The sequence below is a fragment of the Syngnathoides biaculeatus genome, chromosome 2 (assembly GCF_019802595.1).
Source record: "Syngnathoides biaculeatus isolate LvHL_M chromosome 2, ASM1980259v1, whole genome shotgun sequence".
In the NCBI taxonomy this organism is placed as follows: Eukaryota; Metazoa; Chordata; class Actinopteri; order Syngnathiformes; family Syngnathidae; genus Syngnathoides; species Syngnathoides biaculeatus.
Genome location: NC_084641.1, coordinates 38,515,552 through 38,536,270, shown reverse-complemented (window position 1 = coordinate 38,536,270; position 20,719 = coordinate 38,515,552). Strand labels below are relative to the sequence as shown.

Here is a 20,719-nt window from a genome sequence, read left to right as displayed (position 1 = left end):
GCTTTACAGCTGCTCCACTGTGCTGCCGATTTCAGTTTCCAATTTTCACAATAGTAAGCTAACCAAAGAGTTACTTGGGTGTTTCATTCAACTGATCATTCACAATTCATTTTGGCATAGCAGCCTCTGCTTTCTATCAGACAAAAAAAGGCTCTGATGGTGGCACACTCGAAGTAATTTCATACATTATGACCATGAGTTTTGCAAAAGGCTGAAGACTGCCGACGAATATGCTCATTGATTTATGAACAAGGTCAGTGGTTTAGCATGATTTCTGCTTTGAAAAGTATCCGCTCATTGTTCATATAACATTGAATATATATAGTATATTTCAGTTACTCTTAAAAGAAAGCAAGAAAGCAGCAGTTTTTGGAGCAGCGTCAAATCCACCCATGGATGTAACCTTTCCCATGCACAGCCAAGCATCTGATTTCCAGTTCTATTTTGTAAAAAGGAATAGTAAATGGGAAAGCCTCAAAGGGTGACTCCTGCAGGCTGGAATGCAATCAAGTCGTTAGATGTAGGTGGAGTCTTCACCAACTTGTCATAACTTTCATTTGGTCAAAAGACAAAAGCAGTACTGTTCCCTTAAAGCACCCATAGACTGTGTTTTTGTGTGATTGTTGTAATGGGCTACTGGGGAGTTTTGTTTGGGCTTCTCTTGTCCGGTGGAATTTTTTGTGCTGCTTTGCAAAGCCTCAACACAAATGGTACTGTCATCACAAGCAAAAGAGTATGGACTTGGACAAGGGCGCCAACACAGCTACGGACAACAGATCATCATTCAATCAAGAGAGAACAGAGCAGACAAGGACCTTTCTCTGTCAGCCAACGGCTCTGGATCCATCAGCTGAAGAGGCCTGCTGCTGAAGTGCATGTTGAAAGCCTGCAAACACTGGAGGCCAAAGAGCCAACGCTGCAGCCCACTGCCCGAGATGATATTTTGAAGACTATAATTCAAGGCCCAGATCTTGACCCGCCCATTGACCTGTATCCAAAGGTATTACAAGACAAGAACATTGGCCTTCCTGCTGCTTCCACATGTCCAAGCAACACCCAAAGCGCAGTTTGAATGACTTCAAATGCTGTTTTAGGTGGTGGTTGACTTTGAGCAGCGGGTGCCCGTGCCAGCTCACAGTCTAGCAGTGCAATGCAGTGAAGGAGAGGTCATCATAGAGGTCAAGGAGAACTTTTTAGGTAACTGTACCAATTTTTCACATCTTAGCATCATCTCATATCTTAAGTGTGAGAGATTGCATACTTGGAAAAAAACAACAGCATTGGCACAATCTTTGAAGTAGCTGACAATTACCCCTTTGCTGAGATTGATCGGAACCCAGAAAGGGGTTGTCTGGTTTAAATTAAAACCAATTATCACTATACCTGTACACCGCTTTAGTTGTGGAGGCTAGAATTGGAACATTTAAGAAACCTATGTGCTGATTTTAAGCAAATGGCGCACACATCAAGCCATTTCAACAGATCAATGTTTCCTCCTTTTTCTTCACGCTGAGAAATTTAAGAATGGCACTGTCTTTATAGGTACACACATTAAGAAACTGCACTTGCTTTGAGTGGTATTGACGGGAACAGAAAAAGAAATGGACCCAGGCAAATGGTGCCTGAATTGAGCATTTTTGCTCATTGTTCTTATAGGAAATGGTCAGCTGATCCAACCAACTGATCTCACCTTAGGAGGCTGCGGTCTGTTGCACGTCGCTGACCACATGCTGTATTTTCAGACAGAGCTACATGGCTGTGGTAGCACAAAGAAGGTGTTTTCTTTCTTTTTTTTTTTTTTTTTTTTGGGTGGTGGTGGGGAGTCTTTATTTCCTGTCTGTTCAACGCTACTGTAATTCATCTTCATTAGATGACAGATGAAGCCCTGATCTACACCTTTTCCCTCACTTACTCTCCTGCACCAGTTGGCAGCACTTTAATTTTGAAGACTAACCCTTCCGTGGTACTAATTGAATGCCACTATCCAAGGTATAAAACATCATTTGGCAACATATAGTAAATCCAAAAACGCTGCCTGCACAAACTCACACTTTGCTCTTACTGTCAAAGGAGGCACTATGTGAGCAGTGATGCCATGATGCCTCATTGGCAGCCGTTTGCTTCCAGCCTGTTAACAGAGCAGCAGCTTTACTTCTCCCTCAGGCTCATGACAGGTGAGCAAAACAACAAAGCCTGAAAAGGAAAAACGGTGTTGAATTGGAGTAAGATGACTAGCTACGATTTACTTGGGTGGGCTGCCACTCAAGGCCTAATCCTGACCAAATATTGAGGTTATGATCCGATTAAAGTTATCTGGATTGATTGTTTCAGTTTTGATGGACACTGTGAGATGTGATTTAACACACATCCGTCTCACAGATTCGAGGAGCGGTGTTCAAATCCCGACCCCGCCTGTATGAAGTTTGCATGTTCTCCCCGTGCCTGCATGGGCCTTCTCCACGTATGCCCTTTTCCTCACTCATCCCAAAAACATGCAACATTAATTGGACACTCTAAATTGCTCCGAGGTGTGATTGTGAGTGTGACTGTTTTCTGTCTCTATTTGCCCTTCTATTGACTGGCAACCAGTTCAGGGTGTAGCCTGGCCCCTGCCCGTTGGCAGCTGGGATAGGCTCCAGCACTCCCGCGGTCCTTGTGAGGATAAGCGGCTCAGATGATGGATGGATATTATTGTGGCTGTAATTTGCAGTGGTTGTCCCCAATGTATTATACCGTCTAATATAGGGGTGGGCAAACTACGGCCCGCGGGCCACGTCTGGCCTGTTGGTCGTTAATACAGCCCACCGAAGATTTGTACAGAATTCAGGTTTGATGTGAATGATTGCATTTATTTCATTTGACTTATAATGACAGACATTTCAACACCAGGTGGCGCAGTAGGCACAGTGTCTTGATTTTTACGGAGCCAGAGCCATTTCCAGTTATCGCTCTTCTACTGGTCAGATCAGAATCCTTCTACAGCAATGTCAAAGAAAAGAAAAGTCAACAGTGAGTGTTGGGTGTTTAACAATGAATGGACGCCCAAGTACTTTTTCACTGAAGTCCAATCCAAGGCTGTATGTCTTATTTGTCAAGAAACCGTTGCAGTTTTAAAAGAGTACAACATCAGGTGTCACTTTACCACCAAGCATGCTAATTATGTCAGCAACCTTTCAACACAAGAACGTACAGCTACCACTGACAGGTTGGTAGCTAGCTTGCAGGCTCAGCAAAACACCTTTATTCGAGCAACTTCCATCCAAGAAGCAAGCATGAACACAAGTTATTTACTGGCATTCAAACTACCAAAAGCCAGCAAGCCTTTCTCTGAAGGGGAGTTTGTTAAAGAGTGCATGGTAGAGACAGCAAGTATTTTATGTCCTGAGAGCAAGAACAAATTCGAAAAAATTAGCTTATCATGCAGGTCAGTGACTCTCCATATTGAAGTAATTGACGAACACTTAACCAGCAAGCTAAACAAAAAAGCGGAGACATTTACACTATATTCTTTGGCACGGGACGAAAGCCATTATATAACGAACACTGCTCAGTTTTTAATTTTTGTCAGCGGGATTAATGAGAATTTCGAGATAACGGAGGAGTTTCTGGATATGGAATCCCTGAAAGGAAAAACACGTGGAGAGGATTTATTTAACAGCGTGTCAGCGGTCATACAGAAGCACAAGTTACCGTGGAGTACGCTCACCAACGTTACCACAGATGGATCACCAAATCTGAGAGGAAAGAGCGTTGGGATGCTCAAGAGAATTCAGGACGGAGTGAAAGACGACAACCCTGAGCAGGAGGTAATTTTTCTACGCTGCATAATTCACCAAGAAGCATCGTGTTGCAGCTTGACCACGTAGTGAAGCCGGTTGTGAAACTCGTTAACTTTATTCGAGCAAGGGGACTTCATCGTCAGTTTATTCATTTTCTTGAAGAAACTGATGCTGATCAGACGGACTTACTTTACCATTCAAATGTCCTCTGGTTAAGTTTGGGAAAAGTATGTCAATGTGTGTGGGAGCACAAACAGGATATTATTTAATTTTTGGAGCTACTTGAGAATACTGACGATTTTCCTGAACTGAATGACACAGATTGGCTTTGTGATTTAGCTTTTACTGTGGACATACTAACACACATGAACAAGCTGAATGTGAAGCTACAAGGAAACACGTTTGTTCATGAAATGCAAGCAAATGTCAAAGCCTTCAAAACCAAGATGATTTTATTTTCAAAGCAAATGTCAGGTCATTTGCTCATTTCCCCACACTGCTACGTTAAAAGAGGCCCCACGACATGTGAAAAATATAGGAAAACACTGGATGACCTGCATGAGGAATTCTGCCGTCGGTTTTGTGATTTCGGAAAAATTGACAGGGCACTTCAGCTGGTGTCATGTCCCTTCTCACACGACCCGGAAATAGCGCCACAGGAGTTGCAGTTGGAATGGATTGATCTCTAATGTGACATGGTGTTAAAGGACAAGTTCAACTCCCCGAAACTGGATGAGTTTTATGCTTCATTAAGTGCAGCCAAATTTCCAAACATCCGGAAGATGGCACAGAGGATGCTGGTGTTGTTTGGCTCTACATGTGTGTGAACAGACTTTTAGTGTGATGAACACCAACAAAGCACCCCACTGATCCCAGATGAGTGATGAACGCCTCAGATCGGTTCTGAGAAGTGCCACAACAGAAATCCCACCAGACTTCGATGCACTGGCTAAAATGGGTGATTAACAACACTGTTCTCATTAAAATGTATGTTAATACCTCAATGCTTTTTTTTTTGTTTGATATGTACTGTTAACAAATGCCGTTTTTTATATGTATTGTATTTTGTGCTGACCTGGCCCCCAAGCTAAAAAGTTTGCCCACCCCTGGTCTAATGCTTCACAGAAAAAATTTCAATGAGTAACATCCTATTCAAACAAAATTAACTCTTCAGGCATATTCTAACACCAAGTTTAATATTAAACTTAGTTTTTAAACATCTTATTTGTGACACTTTGAGTAAAAAAATGACCATTATACTGTCCATCCATCCATCCATTTTCGACCACTTCTCCAGGTCGTGTCGTGGGGGAAGTAGCTTCAGCAAGTATACCCAGGCTCCCCTTTCCCCTGCCACTTCTTCCAGCTCTTCCGGAGGGATACCAAGGAGTTACCAGGCCAACCAAGAGACAGTCCCTGCAGCGTGCTCTGGGTCGTCCCCGGGGTCTCTTTCCGGTAGGAAATGCCTGGAACACCTCACCAGGGAGGTGTCCGCGAGGCATCCGGATCAGATGCCCCAGCCACCTCATCTGGCTCCTCTCAATGTGGAGGAGCAGCGGCTTGACACTGATCCCCTCCCGGATGACTGAGCTTCTCACCCTATCTCTAAGGGACAACCCGGACACCCTGCGGAGGAAACCCATTTTGGCCGCTTGTATCTGGGATTATGTCCTTTCGGTCACGAACCACTGCTCGTGCCGATAGGTGAGGGTAGGAATGTAAATTGAGAGCTTCACCTTTCGACTTAGTTCCCTCTTCACCACAACGGACCGATGCAAAGTCTCTCACTCATGAACAAGACCCGAAGATACTTGAACTCCTCCACTTGGGGTAGTATCTCATCTCCAACCAGGAGAGGGCACGCCACCCTTTTTCCGACTGAAGATCACTGTTTCAGATTTGGAGGTGCTGATTCTCATCCCAACCGCTTCACACTCTGCTGAGAATCGCTCCAGTGAGAGCTAGAGATCACGGCTTGATGAAGCCAACAGAACCACATCATCTGCAAAGAAGAGAGATGCGATAATGAGGCCACCAAACCGGACATCCTCTACGCCTCGGCTGTGCCTAGAAATTCTGTCCAGAAAAGTTGTGAACAAAATCGGTGGCAACGGGCAGCCTTGGCGGAGTCCAACTCTTACCAGAAATGAGTCTGATTCATTGCTGGCAATGCGGACGAAACTCTGACAGCGGTCGCACAGGGACTGAACAGCCCGTATCAGGGGGCTTGGTACCCCATTTTCCTGAAGAACCCCCCACAAGACTCCCCGAGGGACACGGTCAAACGCCTTCTCCAAGTCCACAAAACACATGTAGACTGGTTCGGCAGCCCCAAACATCCAGATCCTTTAGGAATCTCACCCACCCCTGGGGCCCCGCGACCAAGGAGCTTTTGACCACCTCGTTGACCTCAACTCCAGAGATGGAGCAGCCAGAATCAGCTTCCTCAATCGGAAGGTGTGTCGGTGGAATTGAGAAGGTCTTAGAAGTATTCTCCCCACTGACTCACAACATCCTGAGTTGAGGTCAGCAGGACCCCATCCCCTACTATACAGTGTTGATGGTGCACTGCTTCCCCCTCCTGAGACCCTAGGTGGTGGACCAGAATTTCCTCAAAGCCGTCCTGAAGTCGTTCTCCATGGCTTCACCGAACAACTCCCACGCCCAGGATTTTCCCTCAGTGACTACCGAAACTGCATTCCGCTTGGCCAACCGGTACCTATTACATGCCTCGGGAGTCCCGCAGGCTAAAAATGGCCGATAGGACTCCTTCTTCAGCTTGACAGCATCCCTCACTGTTGGTGACTATTATACTGTACCATGAAATTCTGTTGTAAAAAAAAAATGCTATTTAGGCATGCTCTGTTGTATTTCAATTAACACAGGGCTAAATTATTTGATTCATCTCAGCATGACGCGGGGGGATACAACCAGAGTAACCAAATTGCTTCATAAACACCTTTTTGATTCTTCAATCTCAATTCAGCTTGAGCTTTGTTCATTTCAAGACAGACGTTCGTGCAAAGAAAATCAATGAAAGCTGACCTTATTGGACTGATTGCTTTGTTCTTTATGGTACAAAACATGGAGTATCGTGAATACTTGATGATTCATGATCAAAGCTGATTGTGAATGTACGAAGATCATGTGTGGATCTGATGAATCGTATTAGATTGTGCAAGTGCTCTCAAGATGACCTCTCTTCTGACTGATTAGAAGAGTGGCAGTCGCAAAGATCCACCAGTGTTTACTATAAGGGCGAGATGATGCATATTGAAGCCTCGACCCTCCAGGGCCACCATGTTCCACTGAGGGTCTATGTTGACAGATGTGTGGCCACTACAACCCCTGCCCCGAATTCCCAACCAGCATATACCTTTATCGACAATCATGGGTGAGATGTGCAAACACTGATGTCTATTTAAAAAGTTCTTAGCTACATTTATGTTTGACTTGAATTTAAGAATTTATTGCCAGCAAATAACTGGAAACTGTAACTGTCTCTGTTTTTGTGGATCCTGGGCCTGCTCACGGCCTTATCAGGTGCCTAGTAGATGCTAAGCTGACAGGAGCCAAGTCATACTTCATGCAGAGAAGCCGTGAGGATAAACTCGCTTTCCAGCTGAAAGCCTTCAATTTTGACCGGGATCACAGGAATTTGGTAAGTGCTGCTTGTGTGAGTTTGAAACCCGAGCCTATCCAAGCCAGTCATTTTGGCCTATTTTCCATTTGGGTGAGCTGAGGAGCGTGTTTTGATGGAAGCAGCCTTTTATTATCTTTTTGGCTATCATGAGGTGAAAGGTGTTTGGGCTGGAGCACTGAATGCCCTGAGGGGAATGACTTTTTCTAAATGTACTATTTGGCAATGTGAAGTGAGGATTTAATAAATAAAGGCCAAGTAGACAGCGTCGCCTGCCTGCACATTGAGATACGCTGCAGAGCTTCCATCTTCAAAAAGATGTCTTGACACTATCAGAGAGATTAAGCAAAATTTGTTAAGGTGGATGTTGGGGGTGGACTGATAGCACTTAGATTTGAATACTCATCAACAGAGTATTGATACTTAACATTCCATCTTGCAGATTTTATGAAAATGTTTATTGTATCAAATTGAGGAGGGACAAAGCATGCATTTCAATCAAACATCGCATTTTTTTTAAGAGTAACAATGGATCATCACCAATATTCTCTCGAAGCTGCGTGTGTTTACAATTGCGCAGTGCTGATGTGGTCTCTACGCACAGGCATTCTGCACTGTGCCCCCCCCTCTCCCCCCTCAGAGGGACATCAGCAAGTTGCAGGAGAGTCACTGGAAGAGTCACAGCCAGAGATGTGTATATATTCAAGGAAATTGGAAGGGGAATCAAAATTGCCTTTCACCTCCTTGTTAGAGAACAAAGTTGCGTAAGAAGTACTGACACGTTCAACTGTTGGCCATGTGCATTCGGCTTTTGTGAAGGTCAAAAAGTACACTTTTCACAATGTTCTGAAATTTCACCCAAAAACTCAAAATCCCTCACATTTTTGCACATTATTATTTGAATACCACTGTAAGAACCGGCATAGTTTCTCTGCACTATTAGGGAAGTATTGGGCATCAGCATGATCTCACTTTTTGTCTGATTCCCTTGTAGCTTTACATCACATGTTGGCTGATGGCAACAGGAGCGTCTGTTCCAGTCAACTTGCAGCAGAAAGCTTGTTCCTTTTTAGTTGAAGCCAACAGGTTGGTGCTCACAAAATCAATTCCTTGAAGCTACAGCTTTTGCATATGTCTGTAACACTTCTGAAGTTGTGAGGTGTTTTGTTTTTTTTTTTTTTAAATGTAAATGTTCACCTGGGGGCAGATGGGTGGCATCGGGTGGAGACAACAAGCTGTGTAGTTGCTGTGAAAGCAGCTGCAGTGAGCAGAGGCGGAAAAGGGACCTCGGACAAGATGTCGGTATGTTGACAGCAATGAAACATGGAGACGGCGGGATGAAGGTGTTTGAGAATCCTGTTCTACTTTGAGCCAAATGTGCTGATATGCCTGTTATGCCTCTGTTCACGGACTGATAGGTCTTTTTCCGCATGGGCAGTGGGAGAGGATGGCTCCTCAAGACTCCATCCAAGTGGAGAAGGACACTGTGTCACAACCAGAATCCAATTCTACTTTTCACACCCAAGACTTTACACAAGTTGGTATGAAGCCACAGTATAGACGTAGTGTACTTTTGTGTGATTCTTAGCTCTGCTGCTCTTCATCCTCTCTCTGCAGCTTCATCCCGATCTTCAACCGCAGTGAGTGCTGTGCTGGCAGGGGTGCTGCTCGCTGTCATGACTTCTGCAATTTGCAACAAAGTACACAAATCAACCATAAAGGTTTGTACCTGACTGAGGACAATAAAGGATTTGTCCCCACCTATTGACGTCCATAATTGTAAAAGATGCTTCTGGTAAATAGATGGTGTATGCACTGTGGAGGCTTGCGTCCCTTTGCACTGCTAGAAGCTGGCCTCATTTAAAAGGGGTTAAGTTACATCCAGCCTTGCAGAAAATTCCTCAGCCATAAAAATCTGTGCTGTTTTCCAAGGAAGGTTATTGCTTCATCAATCTGCATGAGGTGCTGCTAGATACGGGGTACAAGCATGACTTGCATTTCTGAAGTAATCAAAGAGATCAAGTCTGCACAGCACCCTCACTTTAGACCTTAAACAGGAAGCTCCATGTGTAAAATGGAAGTGTAACACCCCATGTTCCATGCTGCAAGCCAAAATGCTTTGCCTGTAAAAGCAGCCATATTTTAGCTTCTTCCTGTAATCCCCCACTGGCCCAGTAGCCCCCTCTACCATTCTGCCAGTGGATGAGTCCTCACAAAATGGTGCTCATCATGAACTGTTGCTCACAAGCCCGAGAAGATTAATAGACATAATTAAAAAGCCCACGAAGGCATAGTGGAGGCTTTTATTACAGTAATATGCGGAGGTCTGATTTAATGGGGTGTTTGCTCCTGTGTGCAGAGGCGACCGATGCGCTGCTTTATTGCCGGGGTAACGTTGACCCCCTCCCGTTGCCAACACACCAGAGGCTCATAAAAAGCAATATCTAATGATGTACCAACGTGGAGGCATGACAGTGACACAGGGAAGAAAACCCATAAGCCTTTCCCTAAAAAAATCAATAATGAGGTGAGACATTTTTATGATAGTTTGTTAATGAGACAATATAAGAAAACATTTCAGCTGTAATGCTCCACAATGTTCACCAAATGGGCTTCCTGCAATAGTTATTTTTTCCTCCTTGACATTATTTTGGTGTTTTAGCATATACAAAACACGGGGACAACTTTATGAAGAGTAGCCGGTGCATAAAAAGGTCTTGTCTGGTATTTCGTGCTGAAGACGCACGCTCAGGTTCGGTGGCGCTGAGCTAATGAATTGGCAGTGGTTGCTGAACCTCGCTTTTCTCCGCCCACTGACCACGGGCGTATGACCCCAAAAGGCACAATCAGACGAGATGCTCGTGCACACATTGGTACGCTTGAGTACACGCCATCAACAGTAATGGAGTGTGTGTAAAACCAGCAGGGAGTAAATTGCATTGTTGGAGCCTACTTGGAGTTTATGACGCCACTCCTTCAGGGCAATGCAGCAGGCCTACTTGCTGTGAGTCAGCCACAACATGAGCTTGAAAGGACGTGACTGCAGGTTTTGCAGCTGAACCCTTGACACGTTGCTTCGATGAAAACCACCGCAGTTTTTCCTGATTAAAAATGTCTCTGTGTGTATATATTTACATACAGAAGACAATCTTGTCAAGACAATGCCTGTACGCATGGAAATTTGTCTGTTACAATCAAAGTCATGCCGATTGATTAAAGAGATTATCTCCAAAAGTTGATAATTTTTTGAAGCGGCCATGTGAGAAACAACATGCCAAGCTCAATTATGTTAAAATGTGAATTCAATGTCTTTTCACAAATCAGTATACAGTATTGTTTTATGCTACTTAGCTATGGGACTGCATAAGTTATGGTCTGAATGGAAAATTATAACCTGAAAATTTGTGAGTCATCTACACATTAAGATTACATCATTTAATCAACATTCTGAAAAACATACCTATACTGTCCATTTAATTCTCCATGTTTTTGAAAGGAGCTGATGTTATAAGCACAAATCATTGTGTCATGTTAGCCATTCTTGGTTTGGACTTCCAAGTCAGTACAAGGGCAAAGTTCCTCTTTTTTTTTTGATCTCCCACGGTTGAGGAAATAAGAACGTTCCTAACATGAGGACCACGGTTGCGATTGCCGTTCTTGTTTTTGAAATAGTAGTTGCTGGAACGGGTGGCATGGTGACACACCTGTAAAGTGTTGGCCTCATAGTTCTGAAGACCCGGGTTCAAATCCCAGCCCCACCTTTGTGGAGTTTGCATGTTCTGCCCGTAACTGCTTGGGTTTTCTCTGGGCACTTTGGTTTCCTCTCACATCCCAAAAACTTGCATTAATTGGAGACTCAAAATTGTCCTTAGGTGTGATTGTGAGTACAAAAGGTTGTTTTTCTTTGTGCCCTGCAATTGGCTGGCAACCAGTTCAGGGTGCACACTGCCTCCTGCCCGTTGACACCTGGGATAGGCTCCAGCACTAGCGTGACCCTTGTGAGGATAAGGGGGCAAGAAAATGGATGGATGGATGGTTGTTAGAATAAAGGAATAGAGGGAAAACATCTCTCTGTTGACATCACTGAGAATGAGTTGTTGCTGTTGTTTACACTGCTCCTACTTTTTGCACAACTCTACTTTGGTACACTAAATTGTGTGAGAACAGTATTGGAATTGATATGCATTTCATGATTCGTTTCCATCTTGGTGACTGCTTATTGATCCAATTTTGTATTAATTTTCTATAATTTTGGGGTAAGGAAATAAAATAAAATGATATACTGTATCGTTGGTGTCGTTATGTATAGTAATTATGGTACACAATACAAAAGGTTTTTCTGCATATTGAAATTATCCCCCCACCCATATTTGACAAAATTAAAGTTTTAAAAGCATTGTAAATGGAATGGGTATGATTTTTTTTTTTGTCTACAATCTGGCAAAATTTAAGAGTGCCTCTGCCTTGATGTCATGTTGGAAAAGTTCAGGAATCAAAATACAAGTCTTGTGTGTGATGGCAATGCTGTGCAGTTGTTAGGTTTATCACCTAACTTGCTGGAATAGTTGCACAAATAACGGACAAGAAGTCGTCTTTCTTCTGATCAGGAGGACGTGAGAGACAGGCCAGTTACAGTCTCCAAACACGTTCTGAACCAGCCTCTCACATACTTTTTTTTTTTTAATTAGAAAACAGACAAGGTCAAAAGGAGGGGTGAGCAGATGAGATGAACAAAGGTGCATTCTACGATGATGATTTAGCACATTCTTTGGTTATGATGGAGTTGTCCATGGCCACCTGTAGGAAGATACTGTTGCATCTGTGAGTAGGAGCTCGTCCTGTGACCAAAACTCTTCGAAGCAAGGATGATACTTTGGCTTTGTTGCAAGTCCATAATAAATATATTAACGATAACCCTAACAGCAGTCGTGACAAAATCTTATATTCCATTATTGGCAATTTTACATCTTGATTAAACGGTGTGGCACTGGCCCCTTCCCACTTGGGATACACATATTACTAAGATGAGCAAAAGAAACTACAACATTCCCCCAGTAGTTGCAAAGAAAAATAAATCGAAAATGAATGAATGATGACGGCTTTTATAACAAAAGTTAGTTTCATACAGTAAAGTGATCCATCAATAGTTATATACCACACAGGTGTATATATAATGAAGTAATCATCAAGCAAGCCAAGAAATGATTCCTCGGAATTAAATAACTGGGAGCTGGTTTTTGAAAGAACCAGTTTTAAATTCCGATCCCTTCAGTGATATTTCGCCCTCATCCAGTCAGAAAACAGTACAAGCTGAGAATTGTAAATGTTATAAACCTGATCAATATTTGATGGTCAATTCAAACGGCATCTGATATTCTTGATGCTACTACACACAAATAAGCTGTTAGTTGGTTGAGTGTTCAGATCATGTGTGTCAAAGTTATTCAACACCATAAAAATGATAACTGCAGAAGAGTTTGCAACTGTGGCGTGGTTATCAGTTGAGCTATCAGTTCACCTAGCTTCTATGTTTCAGTTCACTAGTACGCTTATTTGTATTTTCTCAAAGGTCAGATTTGGCACTTGGTAGTTTGACAGACTTCTAGTATAGGGGTGGAGACTCATGATTATTCATGGAGAGATTGTGTGAGTTGTGCTCATGCACGACACATTTCACACACAACTGGACTTGAAATATGCACCCCTCTATTGAACTGCACTTACAAATATCAAAAGCTGTAAAATTAAAGCTATGTAAGCACAGAGCAATTTTGGCCTTTTTAAACGCTATCACATCCTGCTCAAGTGAGGAATCTGTGTGTACAGTGTGCACACAGACACACACGTGACCTCTGCTCTGCCCATAATTAACCCTGATAATTAACAGACGGGGAAAGTTGCTAACGAAGAAAGTGGATTTAATTAGCTCAGTCCCTGCACAGGCAGGCATGCACGCTACACAACATCAGAACTGCGCCGACACATGCACACAAAACAATTAAGCCTTTCTTATGGGTGCTAATGGCTTCAGTGACTCAGAGCCTTTCTCATTAAGACTATCAATAATATGCTGATTATATGCATTCACCACTCTACTTAATCAGTGTACAAAGGCACCAGTGGGTGTCTCCGGGGTGTCCCTGCTTTCTCATTTTATCTGTTGAAAGTGATGTTTAAATTGTTTGGCTGAAGCTGCTATAAGGGGCTTCACTTTGCCTTGTCTTGAGTGCAACAGCTCTTATCACAAAGGCCACCTCTGTCTTTCCGTGGAAGGAACTTGTACTGCGAAGGACTGTATGGGCTGAGGTAATAAAATGACTATGGTACATTCCATCTGACTGTGTTCCCCAGTGCTCAGGTGTGTGTGCTTTCCGCGTGCAGAGGGAGTTGAAATAGACAGACGTCTGTCACACGCAGGAAAACACTGAGCCTGTGCTTTGACCTTCAGTCTCTTCCTGTTTTAACTGACACTGCAGTCCCTCCCCAAAGAGGGAAGAGGAAAGCGATAGCTTGACCTACAGAGCTGCACTCGGGATACCCCCGTTTCCTGGCGGCGTTTCACACACCCTTGTTCTGGGCCACAATGCCCCCATTAAGCTTCCAGTTTTCCTGTTGACTCCATTGTAATTGACTTGTTAGTTGTAGCAACCAAAGGAGCAACAAAATAGAGAAGAATTGTTTTGGCAATAAAGAAAAAAAGGATTGCTATTTGTAAATACCTGGACTCACTATCTTTAAAAAAAGTCTGAAACCTTGGTGTTCTGACAGATTCCGAACTGACTTCCAACAGTCATTAAATGAATGACAAAAACTGCTTTTTACAATCTGAAGAACATATCTAGGGTGAAGGCTTGTATGTGTCAAGTGCACTAGGAGATGTTTTTATGCTTTTATCTCAAATAGACTTGACTACTGCAATTGTCTTCTGACTGGAAAAGAGCATTAAACAGCTTCAGCTCATTAGGGAAGCTGCAGCTTGGGTTGTGCCCGGAACAAACCAGTCAGAGCACATAACGCCAATTCTAAAGTATTTACACTGGCTTCCAGTCAGTTTTAGAATAGATTTTAAAGTTCTGCTACTGGTCTATAAATCACTAAATGGTTTAGGTCCTCAATACATGAAAGAAATGTGAATGGAATACAAACCCAGTAGGGCTCTGAGATTGACTGACTCAGGTCTAATAACGGAGTGCAGAGTCCAAAGCAAACATGGCGAACCACCATTTAACCATGGTGAACGAGCTTTTATGGGCCAAAAAATTGAATACGTTGCCAATAGAGGTGACGTCAGCTCTAAGTGTATGTTTTCAAATTCAGATTAAAAACTCCTCTTTATTTTTGCGTTTTAGAGTATTTCTACTTTTGCATTAGTTTTTACTTGTGTGTTTGAATGGTTTTAAAGTGTAAAGTGCATTGAGTTATTTTATGTATGAAATGCGTTATACAAATACATTTCCTTTGCTTTGTTTTGTTTTGCTTTGCTTTGCTTTGCTTTCATACATTAACTGGTGGGGACCCAAAACTTCTGAACAGGTCTGGACATGGCCAAAATATTAATTGATTGTTGATTTTTGTCCTTGTGCTCCATCTCTTCCCATTATCCAGCATTCTTCAGACAAATGTAACTGCTTCTATGTAAAAATAAAGTTCTTCTTTGGATGCCTTCACTCCCAGCTCAGCTGTGCCAACAGCACTGTGTGGTGCCTCACTGACCTAAACACTCAAAATGTGAGACAAATGAATCTGCAAGCCAGGGAGCATCTGTACCAGCAACTTACACGGATGTGATCTACTAAGGAACAGATGTGTTGTTGGACATAACATCCACGCCTTCCCATAGTGAACAAACACCTTCCTTTAAAGCACCAGGAGGATAAACCACAATAAAAGCCGCCTTTTCTGTTTATTCCTGCCTTGGATTTTTTTTTTTTTCCTGCAAACAATGGATGAAAATAATCGGATCTTTATGTTTGATGTGGATTTTGTTTTTCCACTTGCTCAAATGGGAATGTGCTGAGTGACGTTTGATCTTAAAATCCTGGTGCATGAGTGTGCTTGAAAGTGGAAGTTCCTAGACAAAACTTCAGAAAATTCTCTTATATGGACCCTACATTTTTAACCTCCAGGTTGTGACCTTTAATCCTGAATGGCATTTTGAAAATGAATGTGTACACCTCACACTAACAAACTCCATAATCATTCTAAGTGTGCCAGTGCTATCAACTGAATAAATAAATCTGCCCCTTATCTCACAACACAAAACTGAACATGCGCTCCCACTGGGTCTTGATAGAGGAAGCTGTCAACGCCTCTATTTTGGTTTGCAGTCAAAATCCTGTTTTTCTCTAGAAGCTATCCGCTTGGTTTTTGATCCCCTATGAGTCTTTCCCCCATGTGTGTGAGGCTCACAATATGTGTCCAGCCAAAACTTATACAGCAACGAAAATAATTATTAAACACATTATCATTTTTCTCACTAAATATTGTTCCAAAGGTGCTATTGACATGAAAATGTCAATGATTTTCTGTTTCGCCCCACCTAGCAAGAAGAAAACAATTCGCGCCCCCATGTTCCCCGTGACTATAAATATTATCATTTGTCTATAAAATTGTTATAAGTATGCTTTGCATAACATTGTATCCTTATTGACATTAAAGAAAACAAAAAATAAATTAGAAAGATACATACTTCAACTTACAACAAAGAATAAATTTATTAACATTCCTTTTTAGTCTGTAATGTAGTCTGTAAAAGATTTTTAGAGCATCACTTTGCCTGATATTAAAAAAATGCTTGTTTAAACTATAAACATTTTTGACTGACTTATTGCACCATTTGATATTGATAACAAATAAAATCAATTACTAATAACTTCAAATTCAGTTCAGCAACTTTAACTTAGGAGCACAATATATAAAACAGTTCAATTTACAAAAATGAATAACACAATAATTGCTGATTTGAGGAAGTCGGGATAAACGGCTACAATGAGCATATTTTGCAGTGCACAGTTTTTCAAAGCATGATACTGTAACTCTCAGCTTCTTCTCAATGTTTAGCTGAGACCTGTACTTGGTCTTCAATGCAGCAACAGCAGTGAAACGGGCAGTATCAGCACTTTTATTTTCCACTTTTTTGCAGAAATTTGGTATGCTACCTTGTATGATGGTAACAGTGCTCACTGGTTTACTAAGTAGCTTTCACAAAGCGGAATGATTGTTGGCAATATTCAGCATGTTTTCGCTTGTAAAAAAAATCCCAAAATGGAGTGTAATATCTTTAAGTGGCGCATTAATTTATTTAGCTTCATGCTGTCCGCTGCTAAAATTTTTAGACACAGAAAACAATCTTTCCTCATCTCCCACTGTAGTCACAATGGAACCATGCACTACACTACTACTTTCCTTGTCTTAGCTTTTGAGTGCGGCCTGGTGGCTCAGTTGGTAAAGCATCTCTCAATTCTGAGATCCCAGGTTCAATCCCTGACCCGCCAGTGTGGAGTTTGCATGTTCTCCCCGTACCTGTGTGGGTTTCCTCCCACATTCCAAAAGCATGCAACATTAATTGAACACTCTAAATTGCCCCAAGGTATGATTGTGAGTGCGTATGTTTGTGTCAATGTACCCCTGTGATTGGCTGGCAACCAGTTCAGGGTGTACCCCTCCTCCTGCTCATTGACAACTGGGATAGGCTCCAGCACTCCCTGTGACCCTTGTGAGGATAAGCGGTGACGAAAATGGATGGATGGATGGATGGATGGATGGATAGCTTTTGTGTGACTTTCTTTTGTCTCATTGTCTTCATCTCAGCCTTTCTTCTCATCCCTGTTAAAATTAATTTTCACATTGTCTCTTGTGGGTTCTTTTACTGTACATCAGATCACCTGCTCGGTGCAATTAAAAAAAAAAAAAAACCTACACCAATGACAGAATAAAAACTAGACTGCAGACTCTGCATCCATTTTGGATGCCGCCATGGTCAATAGGCTCTGTCTTCAAGTCAGGGCAAAAAGCACGGTAAACATACATTCATCGTTATGAATCTAAATTGTTGGGATGTTTTGGAGAGACATGAATATAATCTAAACATTTGCAGCATGCCCAGGAAGGTTTAGAAGATACATTGACACATACATGTGTAATGGGAGGTACAGGCCTTAATAATATTCCCCATGCCAAACGTCAACTGCCACGCCCACCTTTCATCTTAGTGTAGCACTAGCAGGCATTTCAATTGATATATTCCACAAATTACAAAGAATTCTTCGGACACTTTTTTTTTTTTTTTTACAAGAGGATGAACAATCTTGGAAATGTTATCAATAGATGACACACACATATACATATTGTTAATTGTTCCTGCTCCGGTCACTCCTGGGCCAAGATTGTCCCCCCCACCCCCAGTCTCTCTGGTGGCCGTCCAGGCCACCAAAACTGAAGCGTCCGGCTGGGCAGGTCAGGAGGTCGACCCGGACCCCAAGCACCAGGGTCCCCATGGAGTGATTCGGGTGGACGTCCTCGAGAAGGAACCCAACGACAAAGCAGGAACCAGACGGAAGCATGTGACTGTTCTGGACGAAGACCTCCCAGGACGTGGTTGCGAGGTGACCGGGGATCGATCGGGAGGCAACCGTGGATCGGTCACCAGCGAGGCTAGGTCGTGAGGCGGCCAGGGATCAGTCGCTCCCGAGGCTAGCTCAGGGAGCGGCTTGAGATTGGTGGCCATCGTGGCATGGCCCTCAGACGGCCGCGGACCGGTCGCCATTGAAGTAGGAGAGGAAGGTGGCAGCCATCGAGACCGGGGCGTGAGGAGGCATTTTACCTGTCGCTGTCGAGACAGGGGCGTGGGACGGCTGCAGGCCGGTCACCGTCGAAGCAGGAATGGGGAGCAGCCGCGAGCCGGTTGCCGCCGGTACTGGAACGAACGGGACGCCACCTTCTGGACAGGAACGTGAAAATGCCGAAGAGCCATCGCCTCCTCCTGGACAGGAATGTGAGGCGGCTGCGGAGCCATCGCCACCTCCTGGGCAGGAATGCGGGATTTGGAGAGCGGCTCCTGAAAACCCACAGGCCGCAGAACGCTGCGTTGTTGCTCTTTCGGTGGAGAACTGGCAGAAACTATGGGGCATGAATAGATCATTTTTGGGTACATCATGGAGCAACGGGAATGATAAAGTCCTCCCCCTCTTAACTGGAGGAAAATAGTTTGCCTCATTTTTATCTGAATTCACCCCATCCTCTCAACTTAAGCCCTCTGCAATTCGTTTATGAGTTTTGTTTTTTGGGAAAACACATTGAAGGCGCTCTGGCAGGCTTATCTTCATTCGCCAATTCCACCCTTTTACTTCGCCGCTCGGCCCGGAAGTCTGTCGCCACCAGCTACGTGAGCTAGTTTCGGAAAGGGGTCGATGGATACCGTGGCGTGATAATGGGTCAACAGCACGTCTGTTGAAACCGCGACGTGGGCGTGGCGAGGCGGCGGATCTGTTTCCACTGCAATGTGAGCTTGACTCAGTAGCGGGTCCGTTACTACTGTGGTGTGAGTGTGAGTGTGAGTAGAGTGTCTGTTGCAATCGCGACATGGCCGTAGCTCGGCCGGTTATCTAATCCCCGCCGAACCTGTCCATAAGGACCGCCAGTTTGGCACTCTGCCGCTCTATTTCTGTCACGACCCATCGATGTGGGAGAGGACCCAAATACAGGACTCCAGAGACACAGAGGCAGTTTGGGAAAAGCGTTTCTTCATTCCAAGGTCGGGGATCAACTGGAGCAGCGGTAACCAGGACGTCAGTCGGAGGACAGGCGGAGGTCGGTACACAAGGGTTCAGGATCAGAAAACAAGGAAGTGCAGGAACGAGGCATGGATGGCAACGATCTGGCAAAGGCAGACTGTCGGATATACTGGGGTTAATTATCAATGATAAGGCGCAGGTGTACGCCTCCTAATCAATGCAGGTGTGTAGGGGACCTGCACAGCCAGGGCTGGGACTGGCAGGACCATGACAAAAATAGTACCCATAGCTCCTGCCCAATGACAGCTGGGATTGGGTCCAGCACTCCTGTGACCCTCGTGAGGATAAGCGGTGTAGATAATGGATGTATATTATTGTGGCTGTAGTTTACAGTGATTGTCCGCACTGTATCATACTGTCTAATACTTCACAGAATTTTTTTAATGAGTAACATCATCACAGTCGCATGGATATATTTATATAATATCATCTGCCATCAAGACCGTTTGTAAATATAGAAATTGAATTACCTCGGATTTGGTGAAGAAACCTCAAAGGGATGTCATTTGTCGATCCACCATGAACTGTTTATACTCTTTAGTGCGCTGTTGAAGACAAGCATGCAGAGAGAGAACACAATACAGATATTGGTTTTATAACTGACAAGTGATGAAAAGCAATGATAGATAATATGTGCTAAAAATTAACGTGAGAATTGTGCATTGAAACTAACCTGGACAAAAAGAATGGTACCTGAACTTGAAATTTTATTGGACATTCTTTACGAGCAATTACTGCGATCAAAGACTTTCTGTAACTCTCTACTGGAATTGAATGAATCTGTTAATAGGTATTTGCTCCAACTGTCTGAAATTTAAGGGTGGCTTCTCTAGACCTGCATGTTTCAGCTCCTTCCACAGGAAGAGATTTCACAGGATTTAGATTGGGACTCACGGAAGGCCATTTCAAGATAGTCCAATGTTTAGGTCTTTTACACTCTTGGGTGTTTTTATCTATGTTTCAGGTGAACCTGACTCTTTATTCCATTAGAAGACATGCTAAAATGAGCTTTGTGTCCCTATGTAATATATTCACTTAAATGTTCCTGCATATATTAGTATATTGGCTACCATACGATAGTGCACACAAGGCGAAAGAACTGCTTTTCACATCTGGAAGCAGAAAAAGTATAACAAGCCAGTATATGCAGGTCATTACTCACGATGTTGTACACACTCACGGTGTCACATCGAAACCAGAATTATCGCACCACAGCAAACAGAATGACTCGTGAAATAATTGACACAAAACATGCAGTTTAATACTTTTTACATGCTCCCAGCAGGAAGTCCTTAGTGCCGCAAAGCATGCTGGGAGTGCTGCAAAGCATCCTGGGAGAATGTAAATAGGATTTAAACTGCATGTTTTGTGTCAATTGACCCCTCCGTACAGGGCACTTAACCACGCCTCCTGAAGTGACGTCACGCTACGTGCGCTCACGTAAGACAAACGGTAAAAATGGCAAATACAATACAATACATTCTGAACTGAGACAGACTCTATGCTTA

The 20,719-nt window shown here is 43.3% G+C and overlaps 1 protein-coding gene and 1 long non-coding RNA gene across 8 annotated transcripts; one reads left to right on the top strand and one right to left on the bottom strand.

The window, feature by feature from the left end:
* The first annotated feature begins 502 nt into the window (after nt 1–502).
* On the top strand, nt 503–15,299 carry LOC133491903 (zona pellucida sperm-binding protein 3-like). 6 transcript variants are annotated; one of them, XM_061803624.1, is made up of 12 exons: nt 505–1,000; nt 1,095–1,197; nt 1,657–1,775; nt 1,871–1,989; nt 2,071–2,174; nt 6,996–7,173; nt 7,323–7,440; nt 8,414–8,505; nt 8,627–8,721; nt 8,838–8,960; nt 9,037–9,140; nt 15,025–15,295. In XM_061803624.1, the coding sequence occupies exons 1-12, from the start codon at nt 629–631 to the stop codon at nt 15,205–15,207; spliced, it is 1,710 nt and encodes a 569-aa protein (XP_061659608.1). In that variant the 5' UTR covers nt 505–628; the 3' UTR covers nt 15,208–15,295. The 6 variants fall into 6 exon arrangements, 5 of the variants coding, with proteins under 5 accessions (XP_061659641.1, XP_061659608.1, XP_061659616.1 ...); XM_061803632.1 differs by lacking the exon at nt 15,025–15,295 and adding an exon at nt 9,779–10,606 and having other exon boundaries at nt 507–1,000; XR_009792521.1 differs by lacking the exon at nt 15,025–15,295 and adding an exon at nt 9,779–10,606 and having other exon boundaries at nt 509–1,000; nt 8,838–8,956.
* A 1,954-nt stretch (nt 15,300–17,253) lies between these two features.
* On the bottom strand, nt 17,254–20,510 carry LOC133495854 (uncharacterized). 2 transcript variants are annotated; one of them, XR_009793673.1, is made up of 3 exons: nt 20,374–20,510; nt 19,682–19,756; nt 17,254–18,537 (listed from the first exon to the last, which is right to left on the bottom strand). It is a non-coding gene; the product is annotated as an uncharacterized LOC133495854 (long non-coding RNA). The 2 variants fall into 2 exon arrangements; XR_009793667.1 differs by having other exon boundaries at nt 17,254–18,475.
* Nucleotides 20,511–20,719: the final 209 nt, after the last annotated feature.

Coding starts and splice junctions, on each gene's coding strand:
- LOC133491903 (XM_061803624.1), top strand. CDS start 629: ATGGGCTACTGGGGAGTTTTGTTTGGGCTTCTCTTGTCCGGTGGAATT. Junction 2,175..6,995: donor CTCCCTCAGGCTCATGACAG/GTGAGCAAAACA, acceptor CTGACTGATTAG/AAGAGTGGCAGTCGCAAAGA. Junction 8,961..9,036: donor CCAAGACTTTACACAAGTTG/GTATGAAGCCAC, acceptor CTCTCTCTGCAG/CTTCATCCCGATCTTCAACC.